This window comes from Syzygium oleosum, unplaced genomic scaffold (genome assembly GCF_021117445.2).
Source record: "Syzygium oleosum isolate NSW1041296 unplaced genomic scaffold, Sole_v2.1 Sole_v2.17, whole genome shotgun sequence".
Classification (NCBI taxonomy): Eukaryota; Viridiplantae; Streptophyta; class Magnoliopsida; order Myrtales; family Myrtaceae; genus Syzygium; species Syzygium oleosum.
In genome coordinates this window covers 6,342,755-6,361,000 of record NW_026607501.1, presented here as the reverse complement: position 1 = coordinate 6,361,000, position 18,246 = coordinate 6,342,755, and the positions used below count along the sequence as shown (strand labels likewise).

General features: G+C 41.5%; 3 protein-coding genes across 3 annotated transcripts; 1 reads left to right on the top strand and 2 right to left on the bottom strand.

Annotated features, from left to right (window-relative positions):
* Positions 1-899: 899 nt before the first annotated feature.
* Positions 900-3,286, bottom strand: LOC115691103 (geranylgeranyl diphosphate reductase, chloroplastic). The gene is made up of 2 exons (XM_030617677.2): positions 2,528-3,286; positions 900-1,872 (listed from the first exon to the last, which is right to left on the bottom strand). Exons 1-2 carry the CDS (start codon positions 3,218-3,220, stop codon positions 1,177-1,179), a joined length of 1,389 nt encoding a protein of 462 aa, XP_030473537.1. The 5' UTR covers positions 3,221-3,286; the 3' UTR covers positions 900-1,176.
* Positions 3,287-5,861: 2,575 nt separating this feature from the next.
* On the top strand, positions 5,862-7,570 carry LOC115691124 (GDSL esterase/lipase At1g74460-like). Its single transcript, XM_030617704.2, has 5 exons — positions 5,862-6,222; positions 6,317-6,447; positions 6,540-6,779; positions 6,870-7,119; positions 7,223-7,570. Exons 1-5 carry the CDS (start codon positions 5,985-5,987, stop codon positions 7,465-7,467), a joined length of 1,104 nt encoding a protein of 367 aa, XP_030473564.1. The 5' UTR covers positions 5,862-5,984; the 3' UTR covers positions 7,468-7,570.
* Positions 7,571-8,731: 1,161 nt separating this feature from the next.
* Positions 8,732-9,851, bottom strand: LOC115691130 (uncharacterized). Its single transcript, XM_030617714.2, has 3 exons — positions 9,472-9,851; positions 9,307-9,368; positions 8,732-9,191 (listed from the first exon to the last, which is right to left on the bottom strand). The coding sequence occupies exons 1-3, from the start codon at positions 9,578-9,580 to the stop codon at positions 9,054-9,056; spliced, it is 309 nt and encodes a 102-aa protein (XP_030473574.1). The 5' UTR covers positions 9,581-9,851; the 3' UTR covers positions 8,732-9,053.
* Positions 9,852-18,246: the final 8,395 nt, after the last annotated feature.

Sequence of the window (18,246 nt, the reverse complement as noted above, 5' to 3'; positions counted from 1 at the left end):
GTTCATGTTATAGTGATGTTGTTCTACGCGATTTGATTTGAGAGGCTCAATAAAAATCAAAATTTCGCAAATGGCAACAAATTCGTAGCTGAAGTTTGACGCAAGAACCTGCTTTCCCTTTCTCCGAAAGAAAAAAAGATAGTTCTTATTTTTTCCTTTGTAAGAAAACGTCGAGTTTCTTGTTAATTTCTAAACGGATGTACGACGAAAAACTGTAATGGTTTTCGATGAAGGGTGTTCTTGGAGTCCATCTATCTTAGCGCAGACCGCCGGTAAATCATGATTGAATCGCACTTGGTGCAAAAATATTCAGACGACGCAATCCGGTCACTGTACAAGAAAAGGGGTTTGCAATGATAAGCGCAGGTTGAGCATGTCTTGTGGCTACAAAACATTATTAAGGTTGCAAATGTTTGAATGATAAAAGCATAGTTGAGTCAAAGGAATGAACTTCATCTGATGAAACCGCAGGAAATCCACTGATACTGATACGAACGATGTGTCACATTGCCAAAACACAGTCAATTTACTCGGCAAGACTAGTAGAGTAATCGTGCATTGGTGCCATTTTTACGGCTTTTTTTTTTACTTAAATGGCCACATCATTAATCATTTCTCTCATTATTCCCATTCTTAAACAGCTTCTTAGGTCGATGCTAATGGAACGTTGCCCTTAATTTGGCCCATTTCATGCAAGATTACAGCTTTGCACAAGCAAGTGACCACATCTGAGATTTCATCTCCTTATGGCACCGACCCAAGTATTTCTGCTGCATCACACTTGCTGAACGATACTTGACCACATCTGAGATTTCATCATGACTGCAACTTCCATGGCCCATGAAGACTATCATGGTGATTTGCCAAAAAGGGTTTTAGAGAAAGATTTTCTCAAAGAGTTTTGGTGGTTCAGAATTGCTAATATCATGATAACTTCGATGAAACAGAAAGCGCCAGCGAGCTGGAGATGTACAATATCCCTTGTGGACAGCATCAAATAGTCTGATAATGGTATATACTACAAAGAAATACTAACTTCAAAAGCGAAAGTGAATGTCCCTGAATCAGATATAGAGCCATCTTTGATTTGTTCTCATTGAAGCGGTGCGAAATGAACTATAAAAGAGGCGAAAAAGTCCGGATGACGTACCAAAAGCCCTCCACTTCTTCACATGCTTATAATTTCTGCATCTCTTTCCTTAGGGCATTGGCCCTCACCAAGCTGCCGATGGTGTTCACAGCCAGCTTCAAATCGTCCAATGGATTCCCGGGCACCACGGTCTTATACAAGTAGCTATCAAAAGTCATCTTCTGCACGTACTCGTCGGCGCACATCTCCACGAATGCTTCCCTCGCCGGGTTTGACCTATAAAACACCTTCTGCAACACATCCAAGACCTTGTAGGTTGGCCAGTACGTTTTGTCCCACTTCTCCAAGTACTTCCTCAAGTCACTCTCCTCCACCATTCTCTTCCCCTGTTCAGAGCCCTCGATGATGGCTTCCGCACACATTCTGCCACTCTTCGCCGCGAAATAGATGCCCTCGCCTGAGCATTTTGTCACGTACCCAGCAGCATCGCCCACTAGGGCCACTCTTCCGGACAACCTCTTTGGTCGGGGGTGCTCGGGAATAGGGTGTGCCTCCACTCGGATGATCTTTCCGCCCAAGATCTTGTCTTTGGCTCTGTTCCTTGTAGCTAGCTGGAATTTCTTGATATCCCCTTTGTGTGTCACAGTGCCGGTACCGACAGCCACGTGGTCGCATTTGGGGAAAACCCAGCCATAGAAGTCAGGTGAGACATCATCGCCGACATACATCTCGGCTAGGTTTTCATAGTACACCATCTTATCGTCAGGGATTTTGATTCTTTCCTGGTATTAAGCAGAGAAATTGAATATGCAGGAGTCAGTCATCACCACAATTTACGAGAAACTATACTTTGGTCTACAGAGAACTCGCAGCAAGTCCACAAACTATCCATAATGAAGAAACACACAGCCATTGAGCTGTTTTTAAGCAACAAGAACCCATCATCGTAGCTCCAGGATAAGTCATTCGAAGGTAAACACGCATTTTGGCGGAAAAATCAATTAGCTGAAGAAGAATATGCAATCTTTATCCATTTACGCAGTTCCACTCGAACATCGTAACCAGCAGAATAGTTTTCAAGCTCACTTATGGCAGGAAATTTAACCAGTTTCGTTCTCATTGTGCTTGAATATAAATTTCTGCTTCCCTTACAGATAAAATGACCAAGTCTAGTGAACTTCAATCAGCAAACTCCAACATATGAGAGAGACCTACACAAGTGCACATGCACCACAAAAACCTATAACAATTCGTTCTTCTAAAGTTCGCAGCATGTCTCAGCACAATAGAATAGACAATACCAAACAGCATTCTTAATCATCACCATGATCAACTAACGCACCATCCAAAAACAAAGCGCCTCAAAACAAGAATTCCGAATAGATCGAGCTCAAAGTTTCAAGCTTTGCATGAACCACCACCACCACCAAAACATACCTGAAAGGCAATGGCGTAGTCATAATCGCCGGCGCCGATGGACTTGGCCACCCTCGAATTGGCCCCATCAGCCCCTATCACGGCGTCCACCTCCAGAGTCCTCTTCTCCCCAACCCCACCTTTCGTGCCATCGTACTCCGTGAAATGCAGACGGTACGGCGCGTTCTTGTCCTGGGGCATGTCCATTTTCAAGAACAGCCCGTTGATCACCGTCGCGCCGTTCTCGGCCGCCCGCTCCCTCAGGTACGCGTCCAGGACCTCCCGCCTCACCATCCCGATGTACTCGTGCGGCTTCAGGGTCCGCCCGATGTCGACGGCGACGTTCGACGGCGAGATCATCTTCATCTTGGTGACCCTCCGGTCGATGATGTCAAGCGGGAGGTCGAACTCGCCCACCATGCAGAGCGGGATCGCGCCGCCGCAGGGCTTGCAGTTGTCGAGCTTCCGCTCGATGAGGAACGTCTCCACGCCGCCCCTGGCGAGGGTCTCCGCCGCTGATCCCCCGGCCGGGCCCCCGCCGATGACAGCGACGCGGAGGTTGCGGCCGGCGAGCTTGGGGCTGGCCCTGGCGGCGAGGACCCGGAATCTCCGAGCGGCGGGGCGGTGGGCCCCGGTGGCGGCGGCGGGGAAATGGGGCTTCTCCGCCGTGTTCTGGCGGAGCCCGGTGAAGGTCTTGAGGGAGATGGAAGCCATTTTCCGGCGGCGGCGGCGGTGGCGGAGAGAGGGTGGAAGTGAAGTGATTTTTCTAATTTTTTGGGAGTTTAAAGTTGGGATTTATATTTTTTTGGGGGAGGGTTTTTGTGAAAATTTTTGGTAGATATGGTTGGGGGATATGAGGGGGTGCTGGCCGTTGGATTGGGAGATGGACGGCGGAGATCTGCGATGTGGATAATGTTCGAGGATTTTGCACATGGGTCAGGGGACGCATGCATGGGTTTAAGTACTGAGCGCAAGCGGCTCACGTCGTGCCACGTAACGCGTCTTTTGACCATGCAGGCAATAGGAGGGGATCGCTCCTTTCCTTTCCGGCGGGCCTTTGGCATGATCTCTAGTTCGGGTCGAGTAGGGAATCTTTTGATCGTGAACGAATCGCCGGCGTGGCGGGCCGGCGACCTCGGGACCTTATTCGAGATTGATTTAGCCGCTTTAGTTTCTTATTTAAAATAAGGTATAATCTAGATATTTTTTTTTCTAAAAGGATGACCCCACTCCGTATCCTAAACTATTTGTCATTTAAAATAAGTATTGCAATGCGTCGTAAAGCTATTTTTTCGGTGTTACACGGACTCTGACATGAGAAAGTCGTAAAAGACAAGGTGATGCGAGAGACTGATGTACGTTAAACTTTTCTTCGATGCTTCATAGGGAAATTTACGAAGAAATAGAATTCTAGCAAGCTACTTACTTACGACGGATGTATGAAATCGAGTTGATTCGTATATTAATATGATAAGGTGTCAATGCGTTAGGAAAAAAATCGGGTCGGATTAAACATTACCATCTCACTTTATAAAGAGAATTACCAAAAAAGTCATAAATTTATTGTAATTGTGTCAATTCAGTCATGATTTTTTTCAGCCAATTGAGTTATAAACTTTTTGCATTTATATCAATTCAATCCATTTGGTCAATTTTGGCCGGCTGGCACTGACGTAGCCTATAACCGTCTTACGTCGCGTAGGTTGGCAGTATTTATGCCAATTCAATCCATTTGGCAAGCACTGACGAGAACATTTTTAATAATGTTTTAATATTTTCGAATATTTGAATAAATTATTTTTATTTTGTTTTTCCTTTTTTTTTTTCTTTCTTTTTTTTCTTATCCCCTTCCTTCTTCCTCTAGCTGGACCGGCTAGAGGCGAGCAACGGCGAGGTCGACCTCGCCGTCGCTGGATGAGGGTCCGACCTCCGTCCGTCATCCCATATGCTTGGAAGGAGTATTTCCGCAAGGCCTTAATCTGCCAGGCCGATAGCTTTGAATAAGCAATCGGAGCCTGTTTGCCATGGAATCAGCCTCTTGCAAAAGCGGAGGGGCTGTTTGCCGGGGCCTGTATAGAGTGATTACACGTTGGAACTTGATCTACGCAAACTCCAACGTTGACGGATCTTCTCTTGAAGAACAAGCAAGAGATGGCTTTTCGGGTCGATTGATTTTTGTTTCTCTTTGTTTGGTTCCTCGCCGTGGCTGGGCACGGTTGATCTCATCAGATCTGGTGAGGGCTTGCCTAGCGACGATGATGTCAACCTCGTCAGTGGTCGGTGATGTCAACCTCGCCTCTGGCCGGTCGGCGAGATTCGGCAATTGGTAGAGGAAGAAGGAATGGAAGCAGAAAAAAAAAAAAAGAAAGAGAGAGAATAAAAAAGGGAAAAAAATAAATTTTTTTAAAAAATATCAAAATATTATTAAAAATGTTCACGTTAGTGCCGACCGGCCAAAATTGGCTGGATCGACTAAATTGGGGAAAGTACAACAAATTTAGAATTAATTGGCAAAAAGAAAAATATTTATAATTAAATTGGCACAATTGCAATAAGTTTATGATTTTTTTGGTAATTTCTCGCACTTTATAAATTATTGGAGAGCTTGGAGACGTAGGCTTTTAATCAAGGGAAGCATTGAAATTCATTGCATAGCAAATTCTTGCGACTCAATTTTGTTCTTCAGCTTACTTTTTGGCAAACAGATTGACACAACATACCTCAATCGTCGCATATCAATCCCAATAGTTCAATTTAGTTGCTTAAAGTCAATTTACTTTTCAAATGCGAGCAGTCGAAAATCACTCGAATATACTTCATAATCGGCACATTTGGCGATTGATATAGAAACAGAACCGATTGCAAACCGCATCAAAGTCTAGTCATGCGAGCCGAATCTACCCATCCAAATTGGTATCAACCTTGGTACGAAATTTTCCCAAGGTTGGACACGGTTGCTCAACAGGATGAAACAATAACCTGCCCATATTCTGCAATCATGTCATGGTACTACATATATATCATGGTGATTGGTGGGTGAGCTCACCCCTTCAATCGTTTGAACTGGTGCTACCGCTACCCCCATTGCAAATGAAGAACCTCAAATCCTAGTCAAACAGATGTTTGCTTCCATTCATGGTCAATCAAATCATATGATAATCTTCTGGGTCCCTGAGGTTAAATCACAGTTGCAACCATAATGCTCAGGCAGTTGCAGTAGGTTTCAAACACCAACCTTTGGTTGATCAGACCATCTACTATGACTTTTCAAACTAATTGAAAATGAAACATTCCCTTCTCACAGATTCAAACTCCCCAGAGCCCCACCTTAACCCTTTTTAGTACTTCTAACTGTCTTTCCACACTTGTCTCTGCGCTGGTTTTAAATTGCTCCCTCCCTCCCTATTCTTTCAAGAACAGCACCGAAAATCTTCACTTTTAGTCGAGTTGGAGGACCGGGAAGTGAAAGTTTCTGATCATGAAGTTCGCGTTCGCGGTGACGTTGCTGGTCGTGACGGTTATGGGGATCGCCATAGGTGGATGCCACTGCAAGATTGTGCAGTTCATCTTCGGCGACTCCCTCTCGGACGTCGGCAACAATGACTACCTCTCGAAGGGACTTGCCAAGGCGAGCTTACCGTGGTACGGCATCGATTTTGGCAACGGAATGCCCAACGGGAGGTTCTGTAACGGCCGCACCGTCGCTGATATAATCGGTAATGCTTGAACTTACAATTCAGGAGACTCCTAGAAGTACATATTTTGCGCTTCTCCTCCTGAAATTTTGCAGGATCATGGTTACTGACGCAGGTGATAAGACGGGTCTTCCGAGGCCTCCCGCATTCCTCGATCCATCTTTAACCGACGACATGATAATGCAAAATGGAGTCAATTATGCCTCTGGAGGTGGAGGAATCTTGAATGAGACAGGGACATACTTCGTAAGTAGCCAAAACCGATACCTTCATTCCAATCTCTTTCTTGAAGATATTGCCTAAGTTCTCGTACTGAAATGCGGTTGCATTTTTCAAAGATTCAAAGGTTCTCTCTTTACAAGCAAATCGAGCTGTTCCAAGGAACCCAAGAGCTGATCAGAGAAAAGATAGGTGATGACCAAGCAGAGAATTTCTTTCAGCAATCTCTCTATGTGGTTGCTCTAGGAAGCAACGACTTCATCAACAATTACTTGATGCCCGTTTACAGCGACTCGTGGACATATGATGATGATGGTTTCGTCAAATATCTAACTAATACTCTCCGAGATCAACTCACGGTATAGCTAATTTTGTTGCTGATAACACGGAACTCTTTCTTTTTCTTGTAATTCTCCTTAAAGTTTTGACTTTCAGAAATATGTGCACAGATACTACATAGCTTAGGTGCGCGGCAATTGATGGTGTTTGGGCTAGGGCCAATGGGCTGCATTCCCCTCCAGAGGGTGCTAAGCACATCTGGTGGGTGTCAAGAGAGGACGAACAAACTAGCACTCAGTTTCAATCAAGCTACGAGCAAAATGATAGAGGATGCGTCAAGCAAGCTTCCAAATGCAAGTTTCAGATTCGGCGATGCTTATGATGTTGTCAATGACCTTATAAGCAACCCCGTCAAATACGGTACTCAATCAGCATGCACCAGTATCGAGTTTTGTAGAATCTGCATAAGATTTTAGTTCTTTATCTGCATGTTTTCATTCTATTTGATCTTCATGTTGTGCAGGGTTCAACAATTCTGATTCTCCCTGCTGCTCTTGGGGTAAAATTAGGCCTGCTCTTACATGTATTCCAGTGTCAAAATTGTGCAAAGACAGAAGCAAGTACGTATTTTGGGACGAGTACCATCCCACAGATAGTGCTAATGAGTTAATAGCCAATGAACTCATTAGAAAGATGGGATTTTCACGATCTAACCTGACGGATGCTCCATCTGCTCCACCTAATGCGGCTCCTTCCCCACAGGGATAATGCTTTGTCTGAAATCCTATCACTGCGATTGCTGAATATTGTGATGGAATGCGAATATGTGTATGAGCATAGGCTTCTTCATTAATTTAAGATAATTCTACAATTCGAGCTGTTCTTATAAGTTCATCAACTTTTTTTCTCTTCCTACACTTTTTGTCCATACTCAGATATTCGAGTGGGATCAAATGGTTGAAAACTGTTCTGCGACCACTGATGCAGTTTGGAATGGGAACATCGCTTACCAGATGGCATGTCCTCATTCAACTTACAGAAATGCAATATCTCTGCTTAACTACAAACATGTTTTTCGTCAATTAAGAAGGAGATTAATAAAGAAATCGAAACTTTTTCGGTTCCTTGACTTGGGCCTCTTCACTAAAAAGAGCCAGCAAGGTGTAGAGGGAAGTGGATAGATAAAAAAATGGAAATGGAGGGGTAGAAAATGGATGTCTACCGCTTTCACTTTGCAACCCACTTTCTCTACTTAATCGATGGAGCATGCAAAACAAAGTCCAGATGCAGGAACCTTTGTGCTGACAAGCAAAGTTGCAGATTAAATAAATCTAAATTGGATGCGATATAAGTTGGAGAAAGTTGATGGCTGAATACCTAACTTCAGATTTTTCCAATATTTTATCCTCTTCAGTGCATACTGTATTTTGAGTCTGGGGAGGAAAGATAGCTGGAAAGGAGTTGAAGCAGTACAAGGGCATTCGTCCATATAGTTGAAAAAGTATATGCTTTTAGGTTAACTTACATCTGTGTCCGCTCACCAAGCAAGAGCTGTGATTGACCGAATTCGGGGATGTTCCAACGAGAAAATACTCATGATACTAGCTCTGCTTCAGCAGTATATTTGGATGCTATGATTTTCTGCTCCTTTAGGCTAATTCCTCTCCACGAGCAAGGTCACCGATAATTGAACAGACCGTGAATGAACTTAATTCCATGCGACGTACTTGTCTCATGACTTCATATGCACGCACAAAGGGTGAAGCACAAAGGGCGAAGCAGATGATTAGAAACTAAGATTAAAGCCTAAGTTGCAATAACCTAAGAATAACCAACAATAGCCCAGGAAGTTCTGTGTGCTCACAGTAACAACGTGCAGACAGTAAGTGAAAAGCTTAGTTCAGGGATTCAATCTGTCTTTCAGCAACAATAACCAGTCAATTTTAATTGCAAAGCATCAGTCATCGCTCATGTCTCCAATCAACCAGAACGAAAAGCTAAGAAGATGGATCAGAAAATCGCATTGGCAATCTGAAATAAATCTGTCTAGGCTTCTATAGAAACATGCTGATCAAAGCTCTTAGCTGACATCAATCACATTCTCATACTTAACAATTACTGAAGACTAGCTTCATACCCCTCATTTCAATATCACGAGAATTACCTCATAAACTTGGTTTCTAATTCTATTCTGTAGTCTAAATCACCTCTCGCTCACCCGTAGTACAAAAGAATTCTCTAATACCGGTACAGGATCAAAATTAAGGAACCTGATGCTTCTCCACAGCAACATGACATTTAAGATCTACGCTCAATGTAGGGACTAATATGCTCGCTCCTAATACAGAGGAGAACTAACAGTCAGTACAAACTCTCCCAGACTGTGCCTTAGGAGTGTGCCGGTTGTTAGCCCCCGACCCTGGATAATCGTTGAGCTCCACAATCATCCTTCTGCTAACCAGTTTACCTTCCAGATTTCTTCCTTCTTTGATCTGACCATCAAAAATGAATTGGGTCAGTAAAGCAAAGATCTTTTGTGGGCATAATGATCTTAAGTTGTAGTACCAATGAATAAGAGCAAAACATCTATCCAACTCCATATATTACCACATGCGCTTTTACTGGGATTGGGTAATGAACTTTAGGCCTATGCATTAGGCTCCCTGGCCCTGCAAATGCCGAGAAAAAGGTTTGGTCATCAGATGAACAACAAGACAGAGTAGGAGGTTAAGACGGAGGTAGGAAACTATAATGGAAAAATCGAAACATTACTTGTAATCGGGACGGCAACGTTTGAAGACACCAGCAGAGAAAATGTCAGTAATGCAACAAGCATGTGGAAGGAATTGGAAGGAGCCAATGCCCGAATTTCTCTAGGCATGACAGCTTCTATGGATGTTCTTTAGTGATACGGGATGTACTGCATTATATACTTTCTTGTCCTTTATCTTTTGTCCGAGTGTTTTGTAATTCAAGGGGTAAAGGGAAATGTGTCTGCTTTTCAAAAAGTTGATAGCAACACAGATTTTGTGGAGACTGCATGCGTCAAAAAATCTTGCAGAATCTCACTTTTGCGCCTCAACTCTACAACATGAACCGCAGATATGAACACCCATAACGATGGTGACAACTAATGAGGTATTCTTTTGATGTCTAGGGTTTGTCAAGTGGTGATAAACATGATAAAACCCCATTTATAAAAGTCCGGATGGTGGGAAAAGGTAAAAACACACTAGTGAAAGTGGATGATGACCCAAGAACAATGATGCTAATGCGCAACAGCAGAGTAAGTGTTGCTGCACTAATCTTAAAGTCAATGGTATGGTGGGGATTGTAATTAGGGTTTCTTGTATCCTATTAATTAATTCAAAGGGTGTGTTGACCAGGACTTAGGGGGCAAAACACTGTGGAAGAGTGGAGTCAAAATGGCTACAAAAGGGCGGTCCTTTTGCCATGGAAGTGCCATAAAGTGTGAAAGTTGATGGGAAGCATGCAGCATTCATGTCATGACTAACAATATAGATATAAGTACTAGAGTGGGAACTACTGAATTACAAACGAACTTTTATAAATATACTAAATTTTCGGTGAAAAGAGTATCTTATTCGAGTGTCGTTAATCTCGTGGCATGTGTAAAAATTGGTTGTTGCAATTAACTTAATACATAAATGACAGTTTTGTTGACATTGTGCCGTCTTTATGAGTTTTGAAAGCATACATGCCTAAGCATCCCAAATGATTTGATAACTCGCACCCTCTTTAAATCCACAAAATTAGTTATATTTACACCATAGAGGAAAAAAAAACTTAAGAATGTCCATAATGTACCTCTACTCTATTCTCCTATCTTAAATAGTGGGATACTTTTTCCATTGGAAAAATAAACATGCATGTTTGTGTCTGTCAACTCCTAGGGCTGATGCAGCCGGTGGGGCTCGGGAGATTTTGCAATATTAGAATAAGATGTCACTTATTCAGATCTTATCAACTGTATACAAACTGCTCCATCTTAAAGTCAAGTGCATATGTTAAAGGTCTAAACTTTAATGGTACATGGCGCTTGTAGGATGTTTTAAAAGCCTCCAAGCAATCGGACTCCGTGCTTGTGTTTTTGGATTATCAAAAAGGGAAAATTCTTGGGGTCCAAGAGAAACACAAAGTGGCTGCATGAGAACACAACTTTTTCTTTAAGTCGAAAAGGAAAAAACTCATTTTGCATGCCTTCTTGATTCATGATGATGTGCTGCAATAATTTCACATTCCACATATTATGTTCAAACTTTGTAAGTGTGGAAAAGAAAAATCACGAGGACCGCATGTAATTATCACTTCGATGGTAAGGCCAAAAGTCCAATGAGGCTTGTGTGTAAAAACATGTGTTTACATTAGAAAGGTTTCGTTGACGAATGCTCTCAAAGCACTCGCTAAATACACATATACATAAAAATTTGCAATTCGGTGCATTTTCTTTATAACGATAGTGCATTGAAAATTAATTTTTTTCCTATTACGTATGAGTAATCCTTGCTCACAGGATAGTAAGCTTCCATTTGTTTAGCGAAAATTGAATAATTTAGAAATTATTTTCCTAAAAATGATCGTTTATATCGTTTGAAATAATCAGTCGATAAAATTTTTTTAATTATCGATAATAATTTATGTCTAAATATTTTCGTGAACGATGAAAAAAATTTTGTTTAGTCATTTTTATGAGTAAAATAAGCGATAAATTTTAAGAAAACGTTTTTTAAAATTATTTATTTTTCGTTAAATAAACGTAACTTTGAAAAAACGAAACTCTTTTTGGAGAAAGATGGGCACTGCATGCTTTGCTCCAAAAGTGAATGAGAACACCATGATTAAAGCCATGAAGAAAAGTCATAATGCTCAACTCAGGCCACTCCACTTATCATATATACATGTAAGTCAGCCATGGAGCCCTACAAGCACATGTTGCACTTTGACCTAAACGCATAATTTGCGCAACCTTTTTTAAGTAGAATTATTTTATTAGATTCATCGTCGGTGTAAAAAATAATTCATATGCTCACAATTAGATGGTTTCTATAAGGAAAAATTCAACTACGAGACTGATTTCAAACACACATGCGTCACTCATCCAGCGGTAAATGTGTAAATAATTTTTTACTTTGGTGATGGATCTAATAACTATCTTTATTAAGCGTTCCCCTCCCTTTCTCTCTCATCGCTCCCTCCCTTCCTATCTTTCGTTTGATTCTTCATGTACTTTTCTTGACAGGACAATTATTCAAAAAATTCTAAGCCTATTGTACAACGGTAAATTCAGTCTTAAACCTTTCAATTGTGTCAATTTTGAAAATTTGCTAATTCATTCTTAAACCTATTATTTGGATAATTGGCTAGAAGGATTATATTGATAAATTGTCAAAAGATTTAGGACTATATTAATAAATCGTCAAAAGTTTTAGGACTAGATTGGTATAATTGGAAGGTTTAGGATTGAATTGACCTCCGTACAATTGATTTAGGAATTTTTGGATAATTTTTGGACAATTTTCTCTTTTCTAACCATAGCATGATTTAGCAAGTTATCCAATTTGTTATCAGTGTCAAAGGTAGCGACACACAATATGGAAATTCTTTCTTCTCATAGTGCAGGTACATTAATCTCTTTTTCTAGCCAAGACTTTTAGGGGAGGGGATACTAAGGTAGAGGTGGCAATACGGGTCAAAAACCCATTTATTAGCTCATTTTTAGTGGGCCCAGGTTGAATATGGGTCACTTGAAATTTTGAAATAGGTCAAAATGAGTTTGCAACATTAAAGTCCAAGTTTATATGGGTCAAATATGGGTTGGATATGGGTTTGCAACAAACCCATTTAAGTTAGTAACTTGTAGCCTTGTAGGCTAAATAGCTTAAGTGACATTTATTTATTTTTTATTTTTTAAAAAAATCGAATTTTTATTTTTTATTTTATTTTCATTTTTTTCTTTTTCTTTTTATTTTCTGTTTCCCTCTTCTCCGGCCGGTCGCCGGCCATGGCGACCGGCCATAGGCAAGCTTCAAGCTCGCCCGAGCTCGCCGATCTGGCCGAGCTAGCTAGAGGTCGACAAGCTTGAGCGAGCTCGGCCAGATCAGCGAGCTTCGAGCTTGTCAAATGAGCTCACCTGCGTTCGGTCGTCGGCCGAAGAAAAAGGAAGAAGAAAAATAAAAAAAAAATAAAAAATATTTAAAATTTTCATTTTTAAAAAATAAAAAGAAAATAAAGATATATAAAAATATAAAAATTTTTAAACTATAAAAACTGTAGCATTTTAGCAATATAAATATTATAAGAAACAATTTTTTTTTAAAATTGGATTTTAAAGACTTTTAGAATACGGTCGGGTTGGGTATGGGTTGGGTTTGGGTCATTAGATTTACATTACATGAATATGGGTCAAAACGGATTAAATGGGTCAACATAGGTGAGACCATTTTTGACCTGACCCAAACCCGACTCGATCCACCCGTTTGATACCCCTATACTAAGTGAATGGTGTTCGATGGGCTTGGGAACCGATGGTTGCGAATTCGGTTGATGTATCGAGGAATATATATTAAAGTGAGGATTATGGCGATTGGTTGCCGTGCTAATGCCCTTCAAATATCCGACTAATTATGGTTTCACTTTTGGATTCTGAAGAATAAGCGGAACAAACTCGTATTCAAGCAATCGCTTATCTTTCAACATGTAATAAAGAAAAAATAAAATTGTACAATTTTCTGTAACAATTTCTACTTAATTTTACAACTAGATATAATATTTGATATTATACATTTAAACGCGTAGAAAGATTTCTCCTTTATTTTCCTATTTATTTATTGTTTGGCCAACTATTTTCCTAATTATTTACTTGTTAATTTCTTTTACCTTTTTTTTTCAGCCACTATTACTACACAACGAGGGACAAAGAAGAGAAGAAACCCACTTCATGAGCTCGACATATCTGCCCACAGGAGGCCTAGAAGTTCTTTTGGGCCACAAATCTAGTCCTCGAGCCCATAATTAGAAGGCCCAATTCTTAATTAGATAATCACAATTATCCCTTTTTCTCACATCGTGTGATTACCAAGATCATGATTTAGAGAAAAAAATTTCATTTTCAAAAATTTAAAAAGGATAATGATACAAATAATCCTTAAACTTTGACGAAGTATGATCCCTAAACTTTTTTTTTTTTAATGTGATTTCCAGACTTTTCATACATGTTCAAATTAATCTTTAGATTATATGAAAATGTCCAGTATCATCCTTTCATTAATTCAGATTCAAGGACATCATTGAGCATTTTCATAAAGTTCAGGAAATAGATTAAACATGTATCAGAAATTCAGAGACCGCATTGAACAAATTGAAAATGCAGAAACGATATTGCACATTGAGCTAAAGCTCAGGGACTTCATTGGACAAATCAAAAGTTCATGGACTATATTGCACGTGGTGCCAAAGTATTCGGGGACCATTCATGTCACTTTCTCAATTTAAAGTACCCCGATCGATCCATATCCCCCGACAACGACCGTTCGATCAAATCGAAGACTCACGGCCGTCCACGGGGCCGGCCCAAACGCCGCGGAAAGCGGCCTTCGGGGTGCACGACAAGCCTAATCCAATCGCGGGGTCGCGATCCGATTTCTTAATTACCCAACACGAGACGCACTTAAGGTAAAGTGATTAGATTAAACTAAAGCCCCCCCCGGGGGCAGGAAAAAAAAAAAAATCGGTTTGACTTTTTTTTTTCCGCACCGAAAGACCGAAAAGGAGGAGGAAGACCCGAAGTGCACGCTCGGGGGCGCGTAACCCCTCGCTTTCTTATCGTCCACGTGGCGCACGCCCTGCCCCAAGCGAAAAAAAGGCCAGGACGACCGAGCGGGACACGTGTCGGAGCGCGGGAGGGGGAGGGGGTGGCCGGGGTCAAGGCGGTAAATTCCTCCGCGCCGGCCCGGGGGCGAGCTCGCACGTGCCGCGCGTTCGGGACACGTGTCGGCCGGTCGGGGGGGCCTCGGGGGGTGGGTGGGTGCAGATTTTTTTCTCCTGGCTGTTCCCCCGGGGGCTTTTCCAGCTTTAGGGGGGGGCTTTTATAGGGTGGGGCCCCCACGCTGGAAGTAAAGAGACGTGCGTGCGGGGGTGCTGACGTGGGGATAAGCCGTGCTTATCCGAAGAGAGAGGGTAAAAGTATGCGTAGGCTTCTGTTTGTTTTCGTGCGGAATGCGACATCGAGGGAGTCGTTTTTTTAAAGAAAATAATGATTTTTTGTTTTTGGTATTTGACTAAAGCCTGAAAAAAATTGTATTGGGACATATTCCGTCGTTTTGATAAGGGAAGATGTTATATGGTTTTTTTTAAATAGGCATAAGCTATTTGAGTGCCAATAACTAGCGTATGGATGGGTAAGGAATCGAGCACCAAAACTAGGATCTCGGGCTTGGATCCCCGACTCCTGGGCACGAGCACGGGCACCTATCCCAGGTCCACAAGCTCGGGTCGAGACCCCAGCGTCCATCGAGGCGGGGCCTCGAACCCTAGTGCTCAGTACCAAGTACCCCAGCGCCCCGACCCGAGTCCGAGTCCATCGAGGCAGGGTTGGGACTCGTAGATTCGGGCACAGGCACTAGGGTCTCGGGGCTGGCCTTGATGGATATGGGCCCAGTCTTGATGGACCCAAGCTCGGCAGCAATGGTCCCACGCACGGGGGTCTCAGGCTTGGCCTCGATGGACCTGGGCCTGGGCGCTGGGGAATCGAGCACGGGCACCAGGGTCTCGGGCCTAGCATCGATGGGCCTTGAAATGGTCACGCGGTGCCGGGGACTCGAGCATGGACACTAGGGTACTAGGCCCAGCCTTGACGTACCCAGGTCCAACCTCGATGGACTCGGGCTAGGAACTCAAGTACAGGCACTGGGATAGTGGGCCCAACCTCAATGGACCCAGGCATGGGCACTAGGAACCTGGGTTCGGCTTCGAGGACCTAGGCACTAATGCCGGTGTCTTGGGCCCAACTTCGATGAGCTAAGGTGCAAGCGCCGTGGACCCCGGCCCAGGCATGAGGGGTCCTGGCCCAGGCATGAGGAATCCTGCCCAGCCTTGGTGTACTCGGGCTTGACCTAAATGGACTTGGGCCTGGCCTCGATGGACCCTGCCATGGTGTCAAGGCCTCGGGCCTAGCCTCGGTAGTCTTAGTCCCGAGTGTTGGAGACTCGAGTACCGTCACTAGGTCCCAAGTCCGGCCTTGATGGACTTGGACACGGGCGTTGGGGACCACCCAGTCCTAGGCGTGGGGACTCGGGCACAGGCATCTAGGTCGTGAACCCCGCCTTAATGGACCCTTGCTCAAGCACCCCGTCTTGGATGCTGGGGCCTCGGGAATGAGTTTTAGGGTTCCCGTACCCAAGCACAGAGTTTTTGGTCCAAACACCGATATCTAACATATTTTGGAAAGATGATTTCCGATTTTTTTAAAGAATAAATTATTTTCATGAATTTAATATTAATTGTCCATTTTCCGGGAAAACATTTTCTATTGACTCATTTCCCTAGGTGATCCAGATGCCGGAAAATGCTTTTTCATAAATATTTTCCAAAAAAATGATTGTTTATTTATCTTGAAATAATTAGTTATTTTCATTATGGATAATAATTTATGTCTAAATATTTTCGTGGATGATAAAAATATTTTCACTCATTAATTTCTGTAAGTAATACGAGCGGTTATTTTTAAATTATTTATTTTTTGTGAAATAAATATATTATTTATACTTTAATTCTATTGTGGGGATTTTCTTTAATTTGAAAAAAAGGAGAAGTTCCTGTTGCGCGAGGAGGCTACAGAAATCCAGCGAAAGGCTGCGCAATTATTTATGCGCCACGTCATATTATTATAGCTTTCTTTGCCTCATCGGGCTCGCCACTTCTCATTTGTTTTTGAATTGACCTCTTAACGAGCCAAAAAAAAAAATCAAATTATAATACCAATCATTAAACTTATAATATAAATAAGCTGATATGACATGTGAAGTGGCCAACGGCGACGTTTTAGAGCAACCGATCAGTCGAGAAAGAAAGCTGGAGTGGTCAATTGGAATATGCACGACATCATATTAGTTCAAGTGTTAGAATTCACTACACAATCACAAAGAAAATAGAGAGTAAAAGCGAGAAAGAAAATTTGAAATGCAAGATTTTATCATGGTTCATCCTTAAACCATGGGTACTTCCACTATAATTAGCACATCGCACATCTCTGCTACATTTATTAATTACAAAAGAAATAAAATATATATAAATAATAATTTGATTCAAAATAGGAAAATTTTTTCTAGGGATCCCGTGATGTCTTGTTGCTGGGGAGTATGAATCACACCCCAACGTTAAGAAGAATGAAAATTTGACTATTTTTTTTGGAAAAACGACATATCATCCGTTTTCTATCGACCGTCGGCAGTATCTTTTTGGATTTTCCTCAGCCATGTATTACATCAAGTTCGGCTGGGTTACATCATAAAAATAGTAGGAAAAATAGAAGAAGAGACTTCTTCTATTTTTCCTTACTAAATTTAACTAATGACATAGGACTTTTTAGCTGACAAATGACTATAAAGTTTTTTTTTACAACTGACGTGCGGATTCATAAGAGACTTTCACCGCTAGCCACATCGATCTGGATGGACGAAAAAGTTAATGGTGAGTGCCCTTGTCAGCTGGTGAAATTCGTGAAATTCGTGGTGGTTTGAAATGTCGGTTTATTTTGTCCTCCAAGTAATGGCTCGTGGGTTTTTCTTTTTGGAGATTTTGGCAGTTTTGCACCATGTTATGCCATGCAAAATTTGCTTTAGTCCGCGCCAATCATCCTGAATCAGAAGATATTGCGTGGCTTGACTTCGTTTGTTTCGCGAAAAATGAATGATTTGTAAAATATTTTCCAAAAAGCGATCGCTTGAAATAATTAATCAATGAATTTTTTTTCATTGTTGACAATAATTTATATCTAAACATTTTTCATGAACAATGAAAATATCTTCCATTTAATTATTTTTATAAGCAACACAAACGATCATTTTTAAGAAAATATTTTTCAAGCCATTCATTTTCCTCAATCTTCTGGTTACACTATCCATGGATTATTGAGTGTTGATAAATCAAAATGTTGACGGACAAATTCAATTTTGGAAAAGAGTTAATATTACGAAAAATCACAAATTGGTGCATTTGTGATAAATTTACCCTAAATAGGTACGCATAACAAATTTACCCATAAACTAATTTTTTAATCACCAAAAACTCCAAATTGATAATTTTGTGACAAATTTACCCTTCGTTAGTTTCTGTCAAATTGAATTATTACTATGAAAAATCACAAACTAGTAAACCTGTAAAGTCAACTGCCACGTGTCATTCAACTCGGTAATTTAATGGTAAAACTTAACAGAAATTAACAGATGGTAAATTTATCACAGGTGTACCAGTTTGGAGTTTTTGGTGGACAAAAAATTAGTTTTGGGTAAATTTATCACAAATGTACAA

What these genes read in the sequence shown, in the direction of transcription:
- LOC115691103 (XM_030617677.2), bottom strand. Translation starts at nt 3,220, where the DNA reads ATGGCTTCCATCTCCCTCAAGACCTTCACCGGGCTCCGCCAGAACACG. An exon ending in ACTACGCCATTGCCTTTCAG is followed by an intron (nt 1,873 to 2,527) that starts GTATGTTTTGGT and finishes GCTTAATACCAG; the next exon opens with GAAAGAATCAAAATCCCTGA.
- LOC115691124 (XM_030617704.2), top strand. Translation starts at nt 5,985, where the DNA reads ATGAAGTTCGCGTTCGCGGTGACGTTGCTGGTCGTGACGGTTATGGGG. An exon ending in CTCTCCGAGATCAACTCACG is followed by an intron (nt 6,780 to 6,869) that starts GTATAGCTAATT and finishes ATATGTGCACAG; the next exon opens with ATACTACATAGCTTAGGTGC. An exon ending in AAGCAACCCCGTCAAATACG is followed by an intron (nt 7,120 to 7,222) that starts GTACTCAATCAG and finishes CATGTTGTGCAG; the next exon opens with GGTTCAACAATTCTGATTCT.
- LOC115691130 (XM_030617714.2), bottom strand. Translation starts at nt 9,580, where the DNA reads ATGCCTAGAGAAATTCGGGCATTGGCTCCTTCCAATTCCTTCCACATG. An exon ending in CGTTGCCGTCCCGATTACAA is followed by an intron (nt 9,369 to 9,471) that starts GTAATGTTTCGA and finishes CGGCATTTGCAG; the next exon opens with GGCCAGGGAGCCTAATGCAT. An exon ending in TCCCAGTAAAAGCGCATGTG is followed by an intron (nt 9,192 to 9,306) that starts GTAATATATGGA and finishes TTTGATGGTCAG; the next exon opens with ATCAAAGAAGGAAGAAATCT.